At 39.7% G+C, this 16767-nt stretch overlaps 1 protein-coding gene across 1 annotated transcript; it reads left to right on the top strand.

Annotated features, from left to right (window-relative positions):
• Positions 1 to 7451: 7451 nt before the first annotated feature.
• On the top strand, positions 7452 to 14564 carry LOC139295843 (glutaredoxin domain-containing cysteine-rich protein 2). The gene is made up of 5 exons (XM_070918108.1): positions 7452 to 7511; positions 7975 to 8158; positions 9308 to 9417; positions 12080 to 12307; positions 14391 to 14564. The coding sequence occupies exons 1-5, from the start codon at positions 7455 to 7457 to the stop codon at positions 14562 to 14564; spliced, it is 753 nt and encodes a 250-aa protein (XP_070774209.1). The 5' UTR covers positions 7452 to 7454.
• Positions 14565 to 16767: the final 2203 nt, after the last annotated feature.

Here is a 16767-nt window from a genome sequence, read left to right as displayed (position 1 = left end):
TAAGGTGTTGAATGGTTTGTGATTCCTTGTGGCTTTAGGACTCTGGCTGGATGTTCTGACATCCCAGCCGTGTAATGAAGTCACACTGGCATGCTTTTGGTTTGGGTTCTCGTTATCCATTCTCTGTACCAATCTGCTGAGTGCACCTCTTTCTCTCTGTCCTCCTCTTCACTAGTAAGAGCTGCTCTGTGTGGGCGGGTCCTCACCACTGAGCTTTAATGATGTAATTTGGTGGTTAGAGGTCAAATTAAGATACTGGTCTATGTGAGTGTTTTCTTTTTTTGTCGTCTTTATTCTCCTGTCAGCCTTCATGTGAACATGGGTGTCTAGGAATGGTAGCTTATCATTTTCTTTCTTCCTGTTTACTTGTGAACTCGATGTGTAGCTTGATGTTATTGTTGGGTGGAGCTGTTGGTACGTGGAGCAGTACAGTTTGATGTAAGTGTTGTCCACATATCAGCCATCATCAGGGCGATCTGTTCAAAACGTGCCGTTTGAGTCTTACTGACTTTGGTGATCCTCTGACTTTTCATCTAGCACCAACACCATGTCAAAATTTTAATTGCTCCAATACTTTGTTTTTAATGCTATTTTGTTAATCCCAATCCAGCAATGTACTGCAAGAGTGCAGTCTGCAGTCTGCCTGTTCGGAGCAGGTCAACAGCTCGGTGCTCGTGTATTCCATAATGTTATGGTCACTTTATTTGTCGAAGGTACACTCATATGATCCTGCAAAGTTTTTTCTGATTGTGGCATTAATCTCCACACTTTGGAGACAGGTCTGGTTCAACACAAATACCCGCTAAAGAAAATACATAAAATAGTGAACAGCATATGTGGACTATGTGATTTTACAACCTTTACTGTTAAAAAAGATGAATATAACTTGATCATCTGTGTCCTAGAGGTGAAGCCTAGCCATTCTGTATTTCTGGAGGAGCCAACTGGACCTGTTAAAACAGACTTATCCCAGCAGCGTACATCCGGTGAGCTAGACTAAAGCCAGACAGAAAAAAAATCAATTAGTGACTCTTACCAGCTCTGTAATCCATGACAGTTACTAGCTTATACTGAAGGCCTTTCCTTTACTCTGGTTACCGCAGGATTGACAAAAATAGAGCCCTTAGTGTCGTTAAAATCATCTGTTCTTAAGTATCACAGTTTGCTAAAACACAGCAGCAGAATTGTGTTTGTTAGCACCACCTCTTGGCTGATTTAAATTCATTTTCACAAGCCATTTGAAGATTTCCAAACCGGCCTTGCAACAACATCATACTTTTTACAAAGTATAGTATCTGCTGATTCCTGCCAGTTCCCTGCTGGACTCCCCTCCTGCTGTCCTGAATCTCATTTTGGCTGGGATTGCAGTTGGAGGAGACAGCCATGCATCATTTTTTCTTTCTGAAGATGATAGTGGAGAGTGGGTGGAGAGGTCACAGGTGGAGGCATCTGTAGCATCCAAGCTGCAAGTTTCTGCATGGGCTTAAGGATTCATAGGAGTCGAACATCATCACCACCACCACCACCACCACCACCACCGCCACCACCACGATACAGCTAATTAAAATCAGTCCCAGTGAAATATTAAATATTAACTTGACTGTGACTTGCAACATCTATCATTTGATAGACACTGTAATTAAGATAATAAAGTTTAAATGCATTAGTAGTTCTATTTAAAACACTGCTGCTGTGGAACAGATTTTTTTAAATGACAGTCTAATCTAATTCAGTGTTTCTGCTTCATCATCTTTTAAGTTCCTTTGTAAACTTGAACAACGTATGCAGTATCATGTATGTAGTTTATACATATGTGTAAAAAAAACACATAACATATTGATTTTAGTACAGCTTTGTCATTGTTTAGCTCTTATAAAGCATCTTATATAATCATCTATAAACAGCTTATGACCTTGGGCCCTTTCCATGAAGACCATATGGATAATTTTAATGCATTCAGTTATAGCTGTAACAGAGGCAATAAAACTACATGAGAAAAACACTTGTAAATTAAAGCACATCTATTGTCTGAGGTGCAGGACTTTTCTCTCTTTTTGTCTGTAACCTTCAGAGAGCATGTGACATTAGTGTCTTCAGACATGATTTAAGACAAATATGGTCTTTCATATTCATCTGTAGCGTCATCGCTCCTCCCTTATCTCTTGGTTCCCTCTCGTAGTCCCATCCATCTCTAATTCCAGCATTTCATTGTCTCCCTCCGTCCATCTCTGTCCTTTTCCCTTCTTTCTCTCATACTCCCTCGAGAGAGCAAAAGAGTCAAAAAGTATGATCTGAGTTTGGTGCTGAAATGAGCAGAGAAAGAGAGAGAGAGAGAGTATAGAATAGTAGTGGTTTTCATTTAAAATGGCAAAGCTCTTGTCTTTTTTTGTGGTAAACACCAGGTGATCATTACCTCCTCGCTGAAGTCTGCTGACTTGAGGGGACAGTTCATACTTAGAAACTCCTTGTGTGGCACTATGAGTAATTCCACTTTTCCCTCAGAAACTTGGCTTCTGAGTGCCTTCAGGATAATGACCGCTATGGAGAAATTTAAGCCAGTGTTTCTGACTGATCTCTGTTCAATTGTTGCCTGAAAACAGGTGCTGCTGATATGAGAGTCAGTCAATACCATTCCCCTTGGGAGGGCGTCAGAAATAATACAGGCAAAATAATGAATAGGTGCGAGAGTAATAAGTGAGAGTTTCACCTTCCTTTTTTTGTATGCCTTTTTGCGCTTCACTTACAAAAGAAAGAGATAGAGAGAAGAGGCAGAGTACAACAGAAAGTACTTAACAGAAACGGGTGGCAATGGTGTATGCTGCCCCCGGGCCCTCACAGTGAGACTTTCCAGGTATGATACACACACCTGCTTAGGGTACTCTTGGACCCTTGGGGTTAAATAATCAAAGTTGCTCCGATAAACACAAAACGACTACTATAATGAACATCCTATGAAGCAAGGGTATGGTTGGATGTGGTACAGTAACTGGGAGTTTGAGGTATAAACTGGGAGCATGTTATCTAACTGTTGTGCATAGCGCAAGACGACTGGAAGTAGATAAAAAAAGATTTAGAGAGGAGCAGCCTACACTCATCATGTTCATACCTGGTTCATGGATACAGCATAAGATAGAGTTCCGATTCTAATTTACACATCCACAACAGTTAGCACGTAGACGTTGCATCAGGCCATCTGGGGAATAGACTTTAAATGTGTAGCTTGTCTTGCGCACTCGGGTCCAAGTGCATTATCACCAACACAGTGAAACCAAAACTATTATTTCTCAGTTTCGATCTGTACCATCACAGCACTGAAAATGGATTAGAAGAAGATCTATAGCTAGCTAGCAGCGAGCATGTGCTGTACCTGAGCACTGAAGCTCATATTGCATATTGTGTCTCTAAGATAATGGGGATAATAGAATGTACATGAAGTGTTAATGTGAAGACACAGAAAGACAGATTTACAGTGGCAATCATTTAAACCGAAAGCAGCAAGAATCCTGGCACATTAAACGATTCCTTCACTGCGATGCCCCCAAAACAATTTCTCGCTTGAGTGACCGTACTTGCTTTTCCTGCAATCTGATTAAGCCGACAAGAGGGGGGTCTCTGTCTTCTCACAGCACTCTCTCTCTTCCTTCCTCTTTCTTTTTAAACCATCCGTTCACTCTCAGCTTAATAACAGTCATCTGTAAGGATAATTGTACGATTGATCTCGACATGCATGGGGTTAATGGCATCCATTTGTTAGATCAGTGTTTGTTCTATAAAATGGCCTCTTGAAGATGCAGAAAAAGTTGCCAGCGCCATCAGCAGTTTCAAATTATGCAAAACTCTGCAAATGGAATAATTCAAATACTGTATGCATGCATTTATGGATTGGACATTGCATACATATTTAAACAGGCACTCACAAACACAGAACAGACACACACACAAAGGTCCAACACACGATGCCAGGGTCTGACCTCGCATTGACTCATGAGAAGGTGATGCAGGCTTCAACTTCAGTGCTGCCACTCATAGCTGTGACTGAAATCTTAATTTAGTCTCTGAACTGGAGATAAAATGATGCTTAAAAGGATGCTGACAGCATGAATGATACCCTATTAGCTTTAATAAGAGTCAGACAGGCCAATTCTGGAAATGACAAAGAGCAAAATTAGACATGTGAGCAATACTTTTATACAATGAGAACATAAAAAAGGAAAAACAATTGCTTACCAAAGACCAATGATTAGACTATAATTGCTTTATTTGGAATATAGATAATTAATCTCACCCACTATTTGGCACTACTGGGCCATTTTGTAAAATTGTGGTTTTCCTGAAAAGCTTAATCAGCATTGTTCGGCTTCACACATTGTATCGCACACTTTCAAGGGGATATTATATATTTCAGGGAGATACTCAGGAAAAGTCTTTAAAGGTCATACATTGAGACAATGAGTTACTTCTGATTCAATGAGGTGTTTAACACATTGGTTAGGGGTTAGATGTTAAGGCGCTTTCATCTTCAAAAGAAAAGATTCAATGACATGGGTCACTTGACTGTAATATACAAGTTGTGAGTCAGAATTCTTAATCCTGCTAATTTAAGATCACTGAGAAATTAAATGACTTTAATCATAACTAGATCCACAGATGTCTGGTCATGCTGGTAGTTCTTTTGTTTAATCCACTGACACTCTACCAGCATTTAGTGTTTTATTAACTGGAGGGATTTTAATGATTGTATTTTATGTGACAAAAAAAGACAAGGGAATTCTCCATCAATTAAATCAAAAGAGTTGGGTGCTGGTTAGTGTATCAGCCTTTTTCACAGGAGATATTTTGACATTTCACAGTAGGAAAAGCAGGCCTAAATAAAACAATTAATGCTGGCTGAATTCCATTTAGCTGCTTCGGTTTCAGGGTCCTGGTGCATGCTGGCTCACTGTCACACTGTCATGGCTTACTGGGACACCTGAATAGAACAGAGCCATCGTCAGTGTTATTAGTAACTTCTGGTCAAAACGTCTCATGTGAAAAAAAAATGCTGATAGAAGTTTCATCATTTCACAATTTCATGAGTGATAAACTATGAATGATGATTATTTACAGCAACTTGAACTGGCTCACACTTCTGTATATATCTAATGACTAAAGGTAAGTTAAAGCATAGGCTCACTCACATGCTCATATGTACATTGAAAGTGTAAGTGTAAGTGAAATTGGTCAATCTAATCATTCATCTCTTTGAGACCCTTCAGGACCCTACAGGTCTCAAAGAGGTCCCATTCTAAAGTGTTTCAAATGGTTATCTTCACAAAATTACTGTTTGTGTTTTTACAATTTGGGACTAAAAAGATTTGGAACTTGGAGGATCCACACTTGACTTGTCTAACTCAGACTGAAGTGAACTGTTCAGGAGGAACTATTAAAGTGACTAACAGTGTTTTAATGCACATATGGGCATGAGAAGATTCTTTTCAGCCATACTTGACAAAATGTGTATTGCTGTACTACACGAGTCTTTACGCTGTGTCTAATGTGTGGTAACCCTTCCTATTAGTCACACTAAGGAGTAGGTAATTGCAAGTTAAATACAAAGTAAGAATATGTAATTTACCAAATAATTAAAGCCATTATATCAGACAGGGAAACATTTAGCACATGGTGATTTAGTTAAAACACTAATTGTATGACTCATAAGTTCAAGTAATACCACTGTAGGATTAGGATGGGGAAATCTACTTTTCTGGATTTCCTTAATAAAAATAACTCTCTGTAACTCCCTAAAAGTATTACATTCTTTCCATCTATTATTTCCACCTTAGCTGAAATACTGTTCATGTTATTTTTTATTATTCACGCCCAGCACTTTGGCTGTAAGAGGAAATGTTGCAAATATTAGTGTCGTGGGAATTTCAGGAAAAACAGAAGACTGGCAACAAGGGAGTAGTTCTTGTGGTTTTATTCACGTCTGCAGACGGACGGTTCCGACAGCAACTCAATTGTCCCTGCCCGGCTGACCGTACTGCATCTCAGAGTGGTCTGCTTTTATACAGCATGTACAGCGAAGAATGTGAACACTTGTAAGACATACGTCACTCTCTTTGACAGTCATCACCTTGTAAGGATCAAGACCCCAATAACTGATAATTATAGACAGCTGAAAATGCACCACTGAGAACACGTAGAGAAGTCTCTGGTCCCTTGCTAGGGTCAAAGGGCACCACAGCAAATACCTGTGACCTAAAATAAACTCTTCAGGGTGAGGAAGGGATATGTTGTATTTTCCCACTACAATTAGTCTTGCTGAATTTTACTTTAAATGTTTTTTGAAAGCAAAACTTCCCCAGAAATGGTGGCAACCCATAGGGGTAGTTCCACAAAACACTGTAAGTTACAAATAAGTTTTGGTATCGTTCACATCAGTTTAATGTCTGGACTGAAGTAACCTTCTCATGCGTTGTCTGTGTTTTCTAAAGGACTTGCATTTGTGATACAAGCCTGTTTGATTTGTCTCTGAATCTTCTTGGATTCCAGACGAGGTCCCAGAGCGTTGTCTGCTGGAGAAAGTCATTCGCAGGTGAGTGAAAACCTCCTTTTTTTATGTTATACATACCTGAGATCTACTGGAACAGGTATTCTTTGGATTAGACTTTCAAAGAGACTAACTCAGACTTCACTGAGTCATGAAGTAACAGAAGTTTTAGAGCTCAACTAAGAACTAGACTAATTAACTTGCACAGACACATCCAGTACACACAGAAACACACTCATGTATAAACAACACCAAGAAGCACACTAAAAGCCAGTTGTTGTGTCAATGTGATACAACTCTAAGCTTAGTAATCATGATTTCTCTTAAAGGTAAAGGTTTTCAGTATGACAGCAACAGACATCAAATGTCATGTTTAGTTTTCAACACTGATGCACTCAGCTCCAGTCCAATGACAGGCAGTCCTACAACTATCCAACAACTCCCACACACACACACAGCCTCACTCTCTCTTTCCCTCCCTTATACACACAAAAACACAGTGCTCCACAGAGGCTCCAACTTCCTTCTATTCTGGTGATCATAATTATTTGATGACGGAGCTTCTAGTTTCTCAACCACGCTTTTGTACACACGATCTAGCTGTGAATAATTTAGCATGGGGAGCTAGAAAGGTGGTCCCTTAAAACAGCAGGTGCAGTCAAACTCAGGAGGCAGGACACACGGAGAGAGCTTTATCTCATCTAGTCATCCACCCACTCCTTACACACAGCTCTTCAGTCGGGCTCTGATCCACCCTGTGCTTCCATCAAGCTGTATACCAATTCATTCTTTCATCCATCCATCTGCGCATCCTTTTATCACACCAGGCACCACGGTGTCTAGCTGATGTCAATTCACCCCAGGTAAGGAGCTTCTTGGGTGGACTGACGCTGTCTCAGCGTCCCCTCCTCAGTCAGCCACCATGGAGGAACTCCAGAGAAAACTGAATCAGCGCTATGAAGGCACCAAGCCCAGAAAGGTGAGTTGTTTACAGCACCGCTCTCTTTCAAATTCTTGGGTTTTGAAGTACTTTTATACTGCGTTGAGTAAAAGACATATTGAGGTCATTGCCAAGCTTTCTGTTCCAATGATTTTGTATGCAGTCGTTTTAATATCACTGGCATATTGTTTTACATTATAGCACACAACTAGCTGAAGCTGGTGTGCTTGAAGATAGTTCTCAGCTTCTAATTGCATCTGTCAAATAGCAAACAGAGAGAGGGAATGAAACAGGATGTTAGCTTGTATGTTGACATGTTGAAATGTATGTGCCCCTCTTGTCTGATCAAACAGCATTTTTTCCTACTCAGAAATCTTCTTTTCTAGCTACCAAGCTATGTAACTACTTTATAGTAGTTAACATGCCAGTGCATGTATTCAGCATGTAAAAACCTTTAGGGAAGTGGATTAAAAAACATGTCACCTTCAATTCAAAACCACAGGTGAGGTTCAAGCTGGCGTCGTCCTACAGCGGTCGGGTGCTGAAGCACGTGTACGAGGACGGTCAGGAGCTGGACAGTCCAGAGGAGAAATACCCTCACAGCTTTGTTCACCGCAAGATCCCTCCCAGCCACCTGGAGGTGGAGCAGCTCTGTGGGTTTGAGGATACTCATGGGGAACAACAGGGTGGGTTTTTTATTATTGTGTAACACACTGTACCACTGTGTCTTACTTTATATGCATGACTGAAGTTTGTTTGTGTGGGCTGTACAGTATGCATGCTGGTAACCAGGGAGACCAACAAGATGAGTATATTTGTATATGGTACTCCTGCTTATATGGTGGAGTGAAATTATTTGGTAGAACATGCTGAGCTGAAACATGTAGTTTCTCTCATCCAGTTGTTTAGGACAGTGATGATAGAGTTAGCATCCAGCTAAAATAAAGTCTAGTTCATTCTTGAGTGCAAATTTTATTACCAATCACTATTTTGGCTATTTAGTTAATATGCAAGGAAGTATAGCAGCATGCACCAGAGAAGGTCAATCAAATTGAAAACTTGGAACTGTGAACCAATTTCAAATATGAAATGCTCAAATACTGAACCATCTTAGTATGCTTGTTAAAATATAATGTATTTTTGTATGTTTCTACTGTAGTGAGAATGCACTACTTACTTAAAACACTGTTAGAATTAGTGCATGATGTGCAGTTAATGGAGCAGTTCAACATTTTGGGGAAATGTGAGTCTTTGCTTTGTTGCAGGGAGTTAGATTCAAAGATTGATATCACCTTCGTATTTTTATGGTAACATGAAGCTATTAGCAGCCACTTAGCTTAGCTTAGTTTAGCATTATGACTGGAAACAGGGGGAAGAGCCAGTCTGGCTCTGTCCAAAGCCAAATCTGCCTACAAGCACCTCTAAAACTCACTAATTGACATGCTGTAGCTGATTATATATAGCTTTTCTTACAATAAGCCATTTGACAGGGGGTTTATGTGTCGAACAATGTCTTCGCTGGGACCGGCAACTTCCTGGAGTTTTTATTTCTATTGAGAATGCACCACTTACTCATAAACATGAGTAGAATTAGTAAGTTGTTAAGACAGAGGATTATATAAGGCCAGGATGCTATTGGTGGTCACAGTTAGCTAGGTAGAAACTGGTAACTTATGATTGGTCATTGTAGGCTGCTGGCATGACTTGAAATAAATTCAGGAAAGCACATTAACTTAAAATATGTGCCGTTTGTGGGTGAAACCAGGGACTTGAGTCTCAAATCTCTGGTACAAGTTCTCACTCTATCCTGACAACATGTTTTATTCTGTGCCCAGGTGTCTATCCTCCAACAGGGCTCATTGCCCAGAGAATAAACGTGTACAGAGGAATGGGAAGCTACAAGCCTGCTGCAGGCCAGACTGAGGAAGCAGAGGGAGATGCCACAGTAAGTAATACTGCTTGCAGATTTTTGTATTTTACTAAATTTTGATCTTAATCAAAATCAAGTAAGATTTTATTTCCCACCAGCAGTGTCAGTTTTGTCAATCTGAATGTTAAGTACTAAGACCTGTCTTAACTGTCTTAATTCATTCTCCAGTGCAGCGTAAATGAACTAGAATTGAAAATTATGTTAATTAAATGTCCATCATGGCAACAGTTTACTTTAATGTGATCCTAAAGAAAACAACAGTTTGGTAATAGAACTAAAACATTACATCTGGATCATTGGGAGCATATGAATCCTGAGAGAAAGTCAGGGTTATGGTTAAAGGATAAGAGAGCATCAATGACTGCTCCTGTCCTTCCTGTGTGTGTACACATTTTAAACTTTTTAAAAGGCAAATAAATAGATATTTTCCTCCTCTGTGTGTGTGCATAAGTGCATAAGACGTGAACCATCTTGAATTCATATATTTTATCTTTCTTGTACCCGTGGAAATTCTGATGTAGTACCAGAAACATTGTCAATTCAATATATGTACTTGGATGTGAATTATTGTCTGCCTATTTCAAACAACACCCACAGAAAAAAATCAGTTAACACCTTAAAATTATGATTTTGTGTTTCTAACACCCTTTGAATGGTACATTACTAATTTTGGAGCATGATCACTATGCAACGTCTGTTTGGATGTACTTACATGAAAGGAATTATAATAAGAAAGTATCACAGCTCCTTGGAAGAATTGTTATTTGTTTTTTAAACCCCACAGAGCATTGCAAGTCTACATATGCTGAAAAGCAAACAGACACACCAAAATAAACACATACACAATTACCAGCCAACGCAAAGTAATTTAATAATGAATTCATACATCTTTAGAACAGAACAAGCAATCGGCACTTTAAATAGAAAATGGGAAGAATCCATGGATAATTAAAGCCTCAAATGCATGCTGCTCAGTGAAAATTGTACAACAATTATAGTGGAACAACAACAGCTACAAAATTGTTCATCTGACAGGAAAAAAACCACTGTTACTGAGCTGCTGTGGCAGCGGCTTCATTAGTGCAGCAGGCTGAGAGGGAGGTCAGCTACATCGCCTGCTGGCTTAGTGTCAGTTTCATTCTTTTATCCTCTAAACAAAGGCATGCTTTGCCCTGGTGACCAAGGCCAGTATTTATCACATTTATCGTTGGAAAACAGCAATCTGGATTTCGTTTATCCTTTTAGGGCATTATTGAAAGGATGGCACGGTGGTCCTGGAGGAGCACCCCTGCTGTGCAATGTCTAATGAGTTCCTCCCTACTTCAGTGCTTTCTCTCTCTATCTCATAATAATAAAAAAAAAAAGTTATTTATCTGATTTTCCTTTCTGAATGTTTGAAAAATGCAACCTGTCAGATCATTTTAAAAAGTTCCAGTTCCTACAGGAACTGTGAGTTTGGAAAGTCAGAAATGTCAGGGATTAGCAAAGTAATCACTGAGTCATTGGTAACAATCAACAATGCAAAAACATTCATTTTTCTGATTCACTTTCCCCATAGACAATGTTACGTGACTTACAGTTGGAGCACTCTTTTCCAGTTCAATTATCAGTGCAAAACATAAACTGTGTTAAAACATATCTGGTTATTTGATAAAAATGTACATAAGCTACAAGCTTGTCTACACAAACACTGCAAGGTAGAAGTTAACTATGACTCCCAAGGTGCATTTTGGCATAGTTAACTTCATAGTTAACTATCGTCATAGTTACAGTAACTTCTATCATTGTAACAGAGTTTAAAATTCTGTTACTGTGCCGCTAATGGTGGTGGGAAGCTAAAGATTACAGTGCTGAGAAAACCTGTTTTACAATCTGCAGTTTAAATCAGTTCCTTTTGCAATTCTGGCTCAATTTTGGATTAATTCAGCAGTACTATGTGTTTTGTTCTCAACTGCAACAATGAGCAATGGTGGCTGCGGCTCATGGGTATTAAAATATTTTTAGCTGTCCACAATGCCCAAATGAGTGACATTATTACACAAACCAATTCAGCTTGTTACATTATCCAGGAGACTCCCATGTTTCTATGTTGAGTAACATTGAGGATGTTGTTTAAAGAAAAAAATGAAAAGGTAATACAGAATGGGGAAAACAACCAGCGGCTACTCCCACTTTGCAAATTTGTGGTCATCATCTGCATCCATCAAGAAAAATGTACGCCTTATGCTCATGAACAACTAAAAAACAGTTACCAGTGATATATGTTTAATCTCTGAACCAACTTGATTGTTTCATTCCCATTGACAACCAAATGTAGATTGAACAACTTGAGTTAAATACAATAAATAAATGAATAAACACTATAAAATATCAATGGATCGTCTAGTTTTGCTGGCATCAACCACCAGAAGCCTCAATAGACCAGCACACAGCTACAAAGCATGTTGTGTTTTACACGAGGGGTGTGACTCTTCATCTGCATTCAACTAGAAAACCTCTTCTCACCCACACATGAAGCCCACAGCTAAACGTGGGCACACTCTCTCAGAGTTGCATGGAATCTGGAAAATGTTGGAAATATCTAACACAAGTAGAGGCTCATAAAAATACGTGATCTTTGCATCAGATGTTAATGTTAATGTCAACTGACGTAGGATTATCTGACATTTTCCCTCAGTCCTCAGTGTTGGACTTTGGCAAGATAATCATCTACACCAGCAACCTGCGCATCATCAGAGCACCACCGAGGAAGCCCGAAGCATTGCGGCAACACACAGTGCCTCCTGTGGACTTGGAGGGATACCCAAAGACCAGGGAGAGGGGGAGCAGGAGGAGGGCTAAAGCTCTTTGCACACAGGACGGGGAGGAGAAGGAGGAGAAACAGATCAGCGACACAGAGACCAAGGTAATGATCCCTGGCCAAATAATTCTCAATGGTGTGGTTTTTATCACCCTGTTTCTTGGTATTCTCCCTCTCACCATGTCCTTCTCCCCCCCCCTTTTCCCCCTGTCTTTCTCTGCATATGTCTTCAGCCATCTTTTCTTCACTTTATCTTTGCTTTCAAGAGAATAACTGCAGGGTCGTCTGTGCAGCCAATATTGCTGTAATTTGTAACTATTCACAGAGGGTGTTTATTCTCTTCCCGCAATCTCCTCTGTTTCCTTGTAACCGCCACCTTATTCGTGCCCCTTCTCTTTTCTTTTCCTGTTGCCCCCTCCCCGCTGCAACAACCACCATCCCATTGTCCTAGTGTTATCTGTCAACTGTGAACAGATACTGATGAGTCCACAGTTTTACTCTGCCCTTGCAGCATTTGCCTGCCTCTCGCCAGCCTGCAAGGATACCCAGCTTGCTATTATCCCCTCCCTCTCACCTCCTTGGCTGATTACTGTTCTCTTCCCTTCACTCCCTCCATTCTTTTTTCACCTCTCTCGTTATTTTCTCATTTTCTCCGCCTCTACAAAAAGAAGTTCATTCTCAGCTTTTTTTTTTTTTCATTATTTTGCAATCCTCTTTGTTACTTTCTTTTCTTTATCATCTTTGCCTCTGTTGCAGTAACTGAACTCCAAAGTAGTACATTTTTCACTTCCTTTGTTCCTAACACAGACTTAGGTTTATACTTTGTATGTGCATAAACTGTTTACCCAATCTGGACCTAGATTTCACTATCGCTACATGTAGTGTAATGTAGGTTCAGATGCAGCTAAGTCAAAGCATCAACTTTCATTAAAAAAAAGAAGCGTGTGTGCAGCATCTAACCAGTCATGTATCATACTGAAACAAAATTCCAGTGAAATTTGCATTTCAGCCACAGGCGTTTTCTCGTAGGGTACTGCTTGTAGGTAATGAATACTTTTTTCCGAAAAAGGAACAAAAGTATACTTTCAGTGTTTGAGACTATGAGGTCGCCCCACCAACTGTCCACTGGACGTACAAAGATAAGATTTGCAACAAAAGAATTTATCTTAACAAGTTCTGAAATTTAGTTGGGTTGGTTGGTGAGTGTGTTGGGTAGGTCATTATTGCAATGGTGGTTCAATGTTTATTGATGATCAAATTGTAACCAATAATTTTAACTAAAGGACTCTTTAAACTCAATACTATCTATCTTCCATTCAGTCCCTTTCTATTTTACTTTTGTTGTTAAATATGATTTAAGAAACAGCTTTTTCTGTGCCATGAATTTTAGATTTATAGAGCATCTTTTTCTGACGCACTCTAGCATGCATTGCTATGAATGGCATTGTGTTTGTGGCACTTTAATGCTTAAATATACTTGAACCCTCATCAACAATACCTTCCTGGTTACTCACTCGCTGTGCAAAGTTTTCACTGAGAGCTATTTTCTGCTGATTTACGACATCCGGTAGTTTTTTAAAGGTTTAAATGTTACCTCATTGCACATCTTCTGTTACTATCCACCCCTCGTCCTGTCGATAATCTCCAGGCAGCTGCTCGTTATTGTAAAATTTGCAGCAATGACCAGCTGGCTGTAAAAATGACCGACTGGCTGTACATTATCCTGCAACACTGCTACTTAACAAGGGATTTACAAATAATATTGAAAAATCAACTATGTCGTTAAGGTTGTTTAGTGTTTGCCAGCAGGCAGGCCAGTTAAACTAGATAGCTGTGTTAATGTCTGCTGTTAATGAGCTGGCTAAAAGTGTTGAAACAGTTTCAGAGTAAAAATTTGTGATATGTTTAAGTGTAAAATTGTATTTAGATTATAGATTATTGATGCATTTGACTCTACATTTAATTATGTATCCAAACAATCATGCACAGCAATTGTTTGGATATGGATTACAGCTTTACAACCTTTTCAATTCAATCTCTATTCTTACCTTTCTAGCCTTCTTGTCTGTCTCACACATTCTAACCTCTTCCTCCCCTTTTTTACTCTTTGCCAAACCTCACAGTTCCCCTCTCTCACCTCCTCTCTCTCCTCCTCGTCTCTCCCCTAATGTGTTTCTTCTGTCTCCAGGAGGCCGACAGCTGCCAGCATTGTGGCGGTTCAGGCTGCGCTCCCTGCTCTCTGTGTCACGGTAGCAAGCTGTCCATGCTGGCGAACCGCTTCAACGAGTCCATCAGTGATCTGCGTTGCCAAGCCTGCTACCCCCATGGTCTGGAGAAGTGCCAGTCCTGCTCCAGCAAATAGCACTCTTTGGCTGACACCCATGTCTGGCGGAGGGAGAGAGAGTGAATGAGTGAATGAATGGGAGTGTGTATCAGTAAGTGAGTGTATGCCCGATGTGCTATCGGCTTGTCAGAATAGTCTCAGCGGCAATATTGCTCTAATCCAAAATGTTCTTGGTGGGGCGTTTTTCGAAAGCACTACTAGGAAACATAAGCCATCATTGGAAAGGGGAATTGTGACTGTGCACCGGGCACAAAATCATAAAATACAATTAGTGTGTGCAGTGAACATGGCTTGCGATAACACAAACACATAATCACTTTTTTGTTGTCCCATTATTTTGCATCTGCGCCCCTCTTCCTGATAAAACCGGGTTCCACGACAGAGTTATCATTTTAATTAAAATGATGCAAACATTTAGCATTTTATTTCATCTACTGGGAAGGCTGCCCTGTTCCTATCTGCACTCTCTCTATTCACCAGAAAGAATGAAGCCTTTTATATCCCAACATGATGTACTGTATGAGGGTAATTGATGCTTTCATTTTTTTTTTAAAAGAGAGGGGAAAAAGAGACCGGAAGATAAAGAGTTTGAGATGGAAAGAGAGAAAAGGGAATACAGAGAGTGAGAGACGAGAGTGAGTGAGCCAAAAGGAAACAGTTTCATAAATTTTAACAACACAAATTTGATCCATGATTAAAGTGCACTCCACCCAACAATGGCGAAATGCACTGTGACAGGATGACACAGACGCAGTGTTTAGCATTATGAATTCAAGCTGACCTCAGCTACTGTTGTTAGTGAGGAAAGAAATGTTCTAAAGCCACATGTCAAGTCAAAAATATTGATTTTGGGTGGAGTATCATTTTAAGAGCGAGAATTAAGAAGAAAAGGAGAACAGTTAAATAAATGACAATAGTACTGTAGACAGATTATGAAGATGTTTATTTAATTAATAAGGTAATTCTCAGGTTATTGCCGTTCCAACTTGTTTCAAAGCTTTATCCACGCAGTGTTGGTATATGAATGAAATAAAACACTTCATTTTCAATGCCTCCTCTGTTGTTGTGTCCAATAGCTGCTGTTTGAAAGGATAATTTGTGCTCTCTATATTGGATTATTGACATTATTTTCATATCAACAACCCCAAAATGTCCACAGTGACTGATATCTTATGATTAAATGTAGTAAATATTAGAAATAGTGACGCTCATCAACAGCCATCTTGTGTTTTCTTGCATGAGTCAAGGGGTTCATTCTCTTGCTTCTTCAGCCTGAGATCAGTCAGAAGACTCACTATCATACCCAACATGTTTGATTTTATGGCTGTAATCTGGACAAATCTAAATGTATCCTGCAGTCGGAGCTGCATCATAATTCTAAAGGCAACGTCTCTGACTGTAATGTGTGAAAGTCATTCCTTAAACGTTTTGAGGTGTTTTCACAGGGGGGAGTTAGGGATGTTTGTTTGTGTGTTCCCAGCTTGAAAACTAAGCGAAACATAGCAATAAAGACAAATGCAACACGCTGCATAATTCCTAGTCATTACATTTTAGTCATTACACCTCAAATCAGCTGCAATCAACCATGATGTTTTGTATCATGCCATTTCAGGGTGATTTAGCAGAAGAGGAAAAACGGAATTAAACTGTATCGCCTCAAAAGCAAAAGGTTGTAATAGTGACAGTTTCCACACTGCTATTGTCAGCTCTGGGTGATCACCTTCATGCAATAATGCATTTGCAGCATCTTCCAGGATTACATTAACCTGTTATGAGCTAACATAAGTTCTCCCCGTAAGGTTTAAACATTAGATAGTGATGTTACCCACTCAGGTTGTGTTTTGTTTTTGTTACACCCTGACTTCTGTTTGCAGATGGGTGTAGGTGTAGGAGTTACCAATCTTTTTTCAAAACATACAGCACTTCCTTCTAATATGCCTACCTGCTCCGTAATCAAATATAAACTGTACTGAGCCTTAGGATAGTTTGCAGTGGCTGCTGAAATGGCATTTTTCACCACCATCCTTATGCTGCAAGGCAGAGATGATCAATCAAAATCAGTGTTAGCAGTGGAAAGCACTGACCACGTCATCTATTGTATCTATCTATGGTGTCGGTGGCCCAAAGTCACGCCAGAACAAGCATCCCAGATCATTACAGCCCACTACCGCTGCCCCTATACCTATCTTTGTGCTGGCATTTCCATTATTTTGTCTTATTA

The sequence above is a fragment of the Enoplosus armatus genome, chromosome 13, assembly GCF_043641665.1.
Source record: "Enoplosus armatus isolate fEnoArm2 chromosome 13, fEnoArm2.hap1, whole genome shotgun sequence".
Classification (NCBI taxonomy): domain Eukaryota; kingdom Metazoa; phylum Chordata; class Actinopteri; order Centrarchiformes; family Enoplosidae; genus Enoplosus; species Enoplosus armatus.
This window is presented reverse-complemented; position numbering and strand designations above follow the sequence as displayed.

Coding starts and splice junctions, on each gene's coding strand:
- LOC139295843 (XM_070918108.1), top strand. CDS start 7,455: ATGGAGGAACTCCAGAGAAAACTGAATCAGCGCTATGAAGGCACCAAG. Junction 7,512..7,974: donor AAGGCACCAAGCCCAGAAAG/GTGAGTTGTTTA, acceptor TCAAAACCACAG/GTGAGGTTCAAGCTGGCGTC. Junction 9,418..12,079: donor AAGCAGAGGGAGATGCCACA/GTAAGTAATACT, acceptor ATTTTCCCTCAG/TCCTCAGTGTTGGACTTTGG.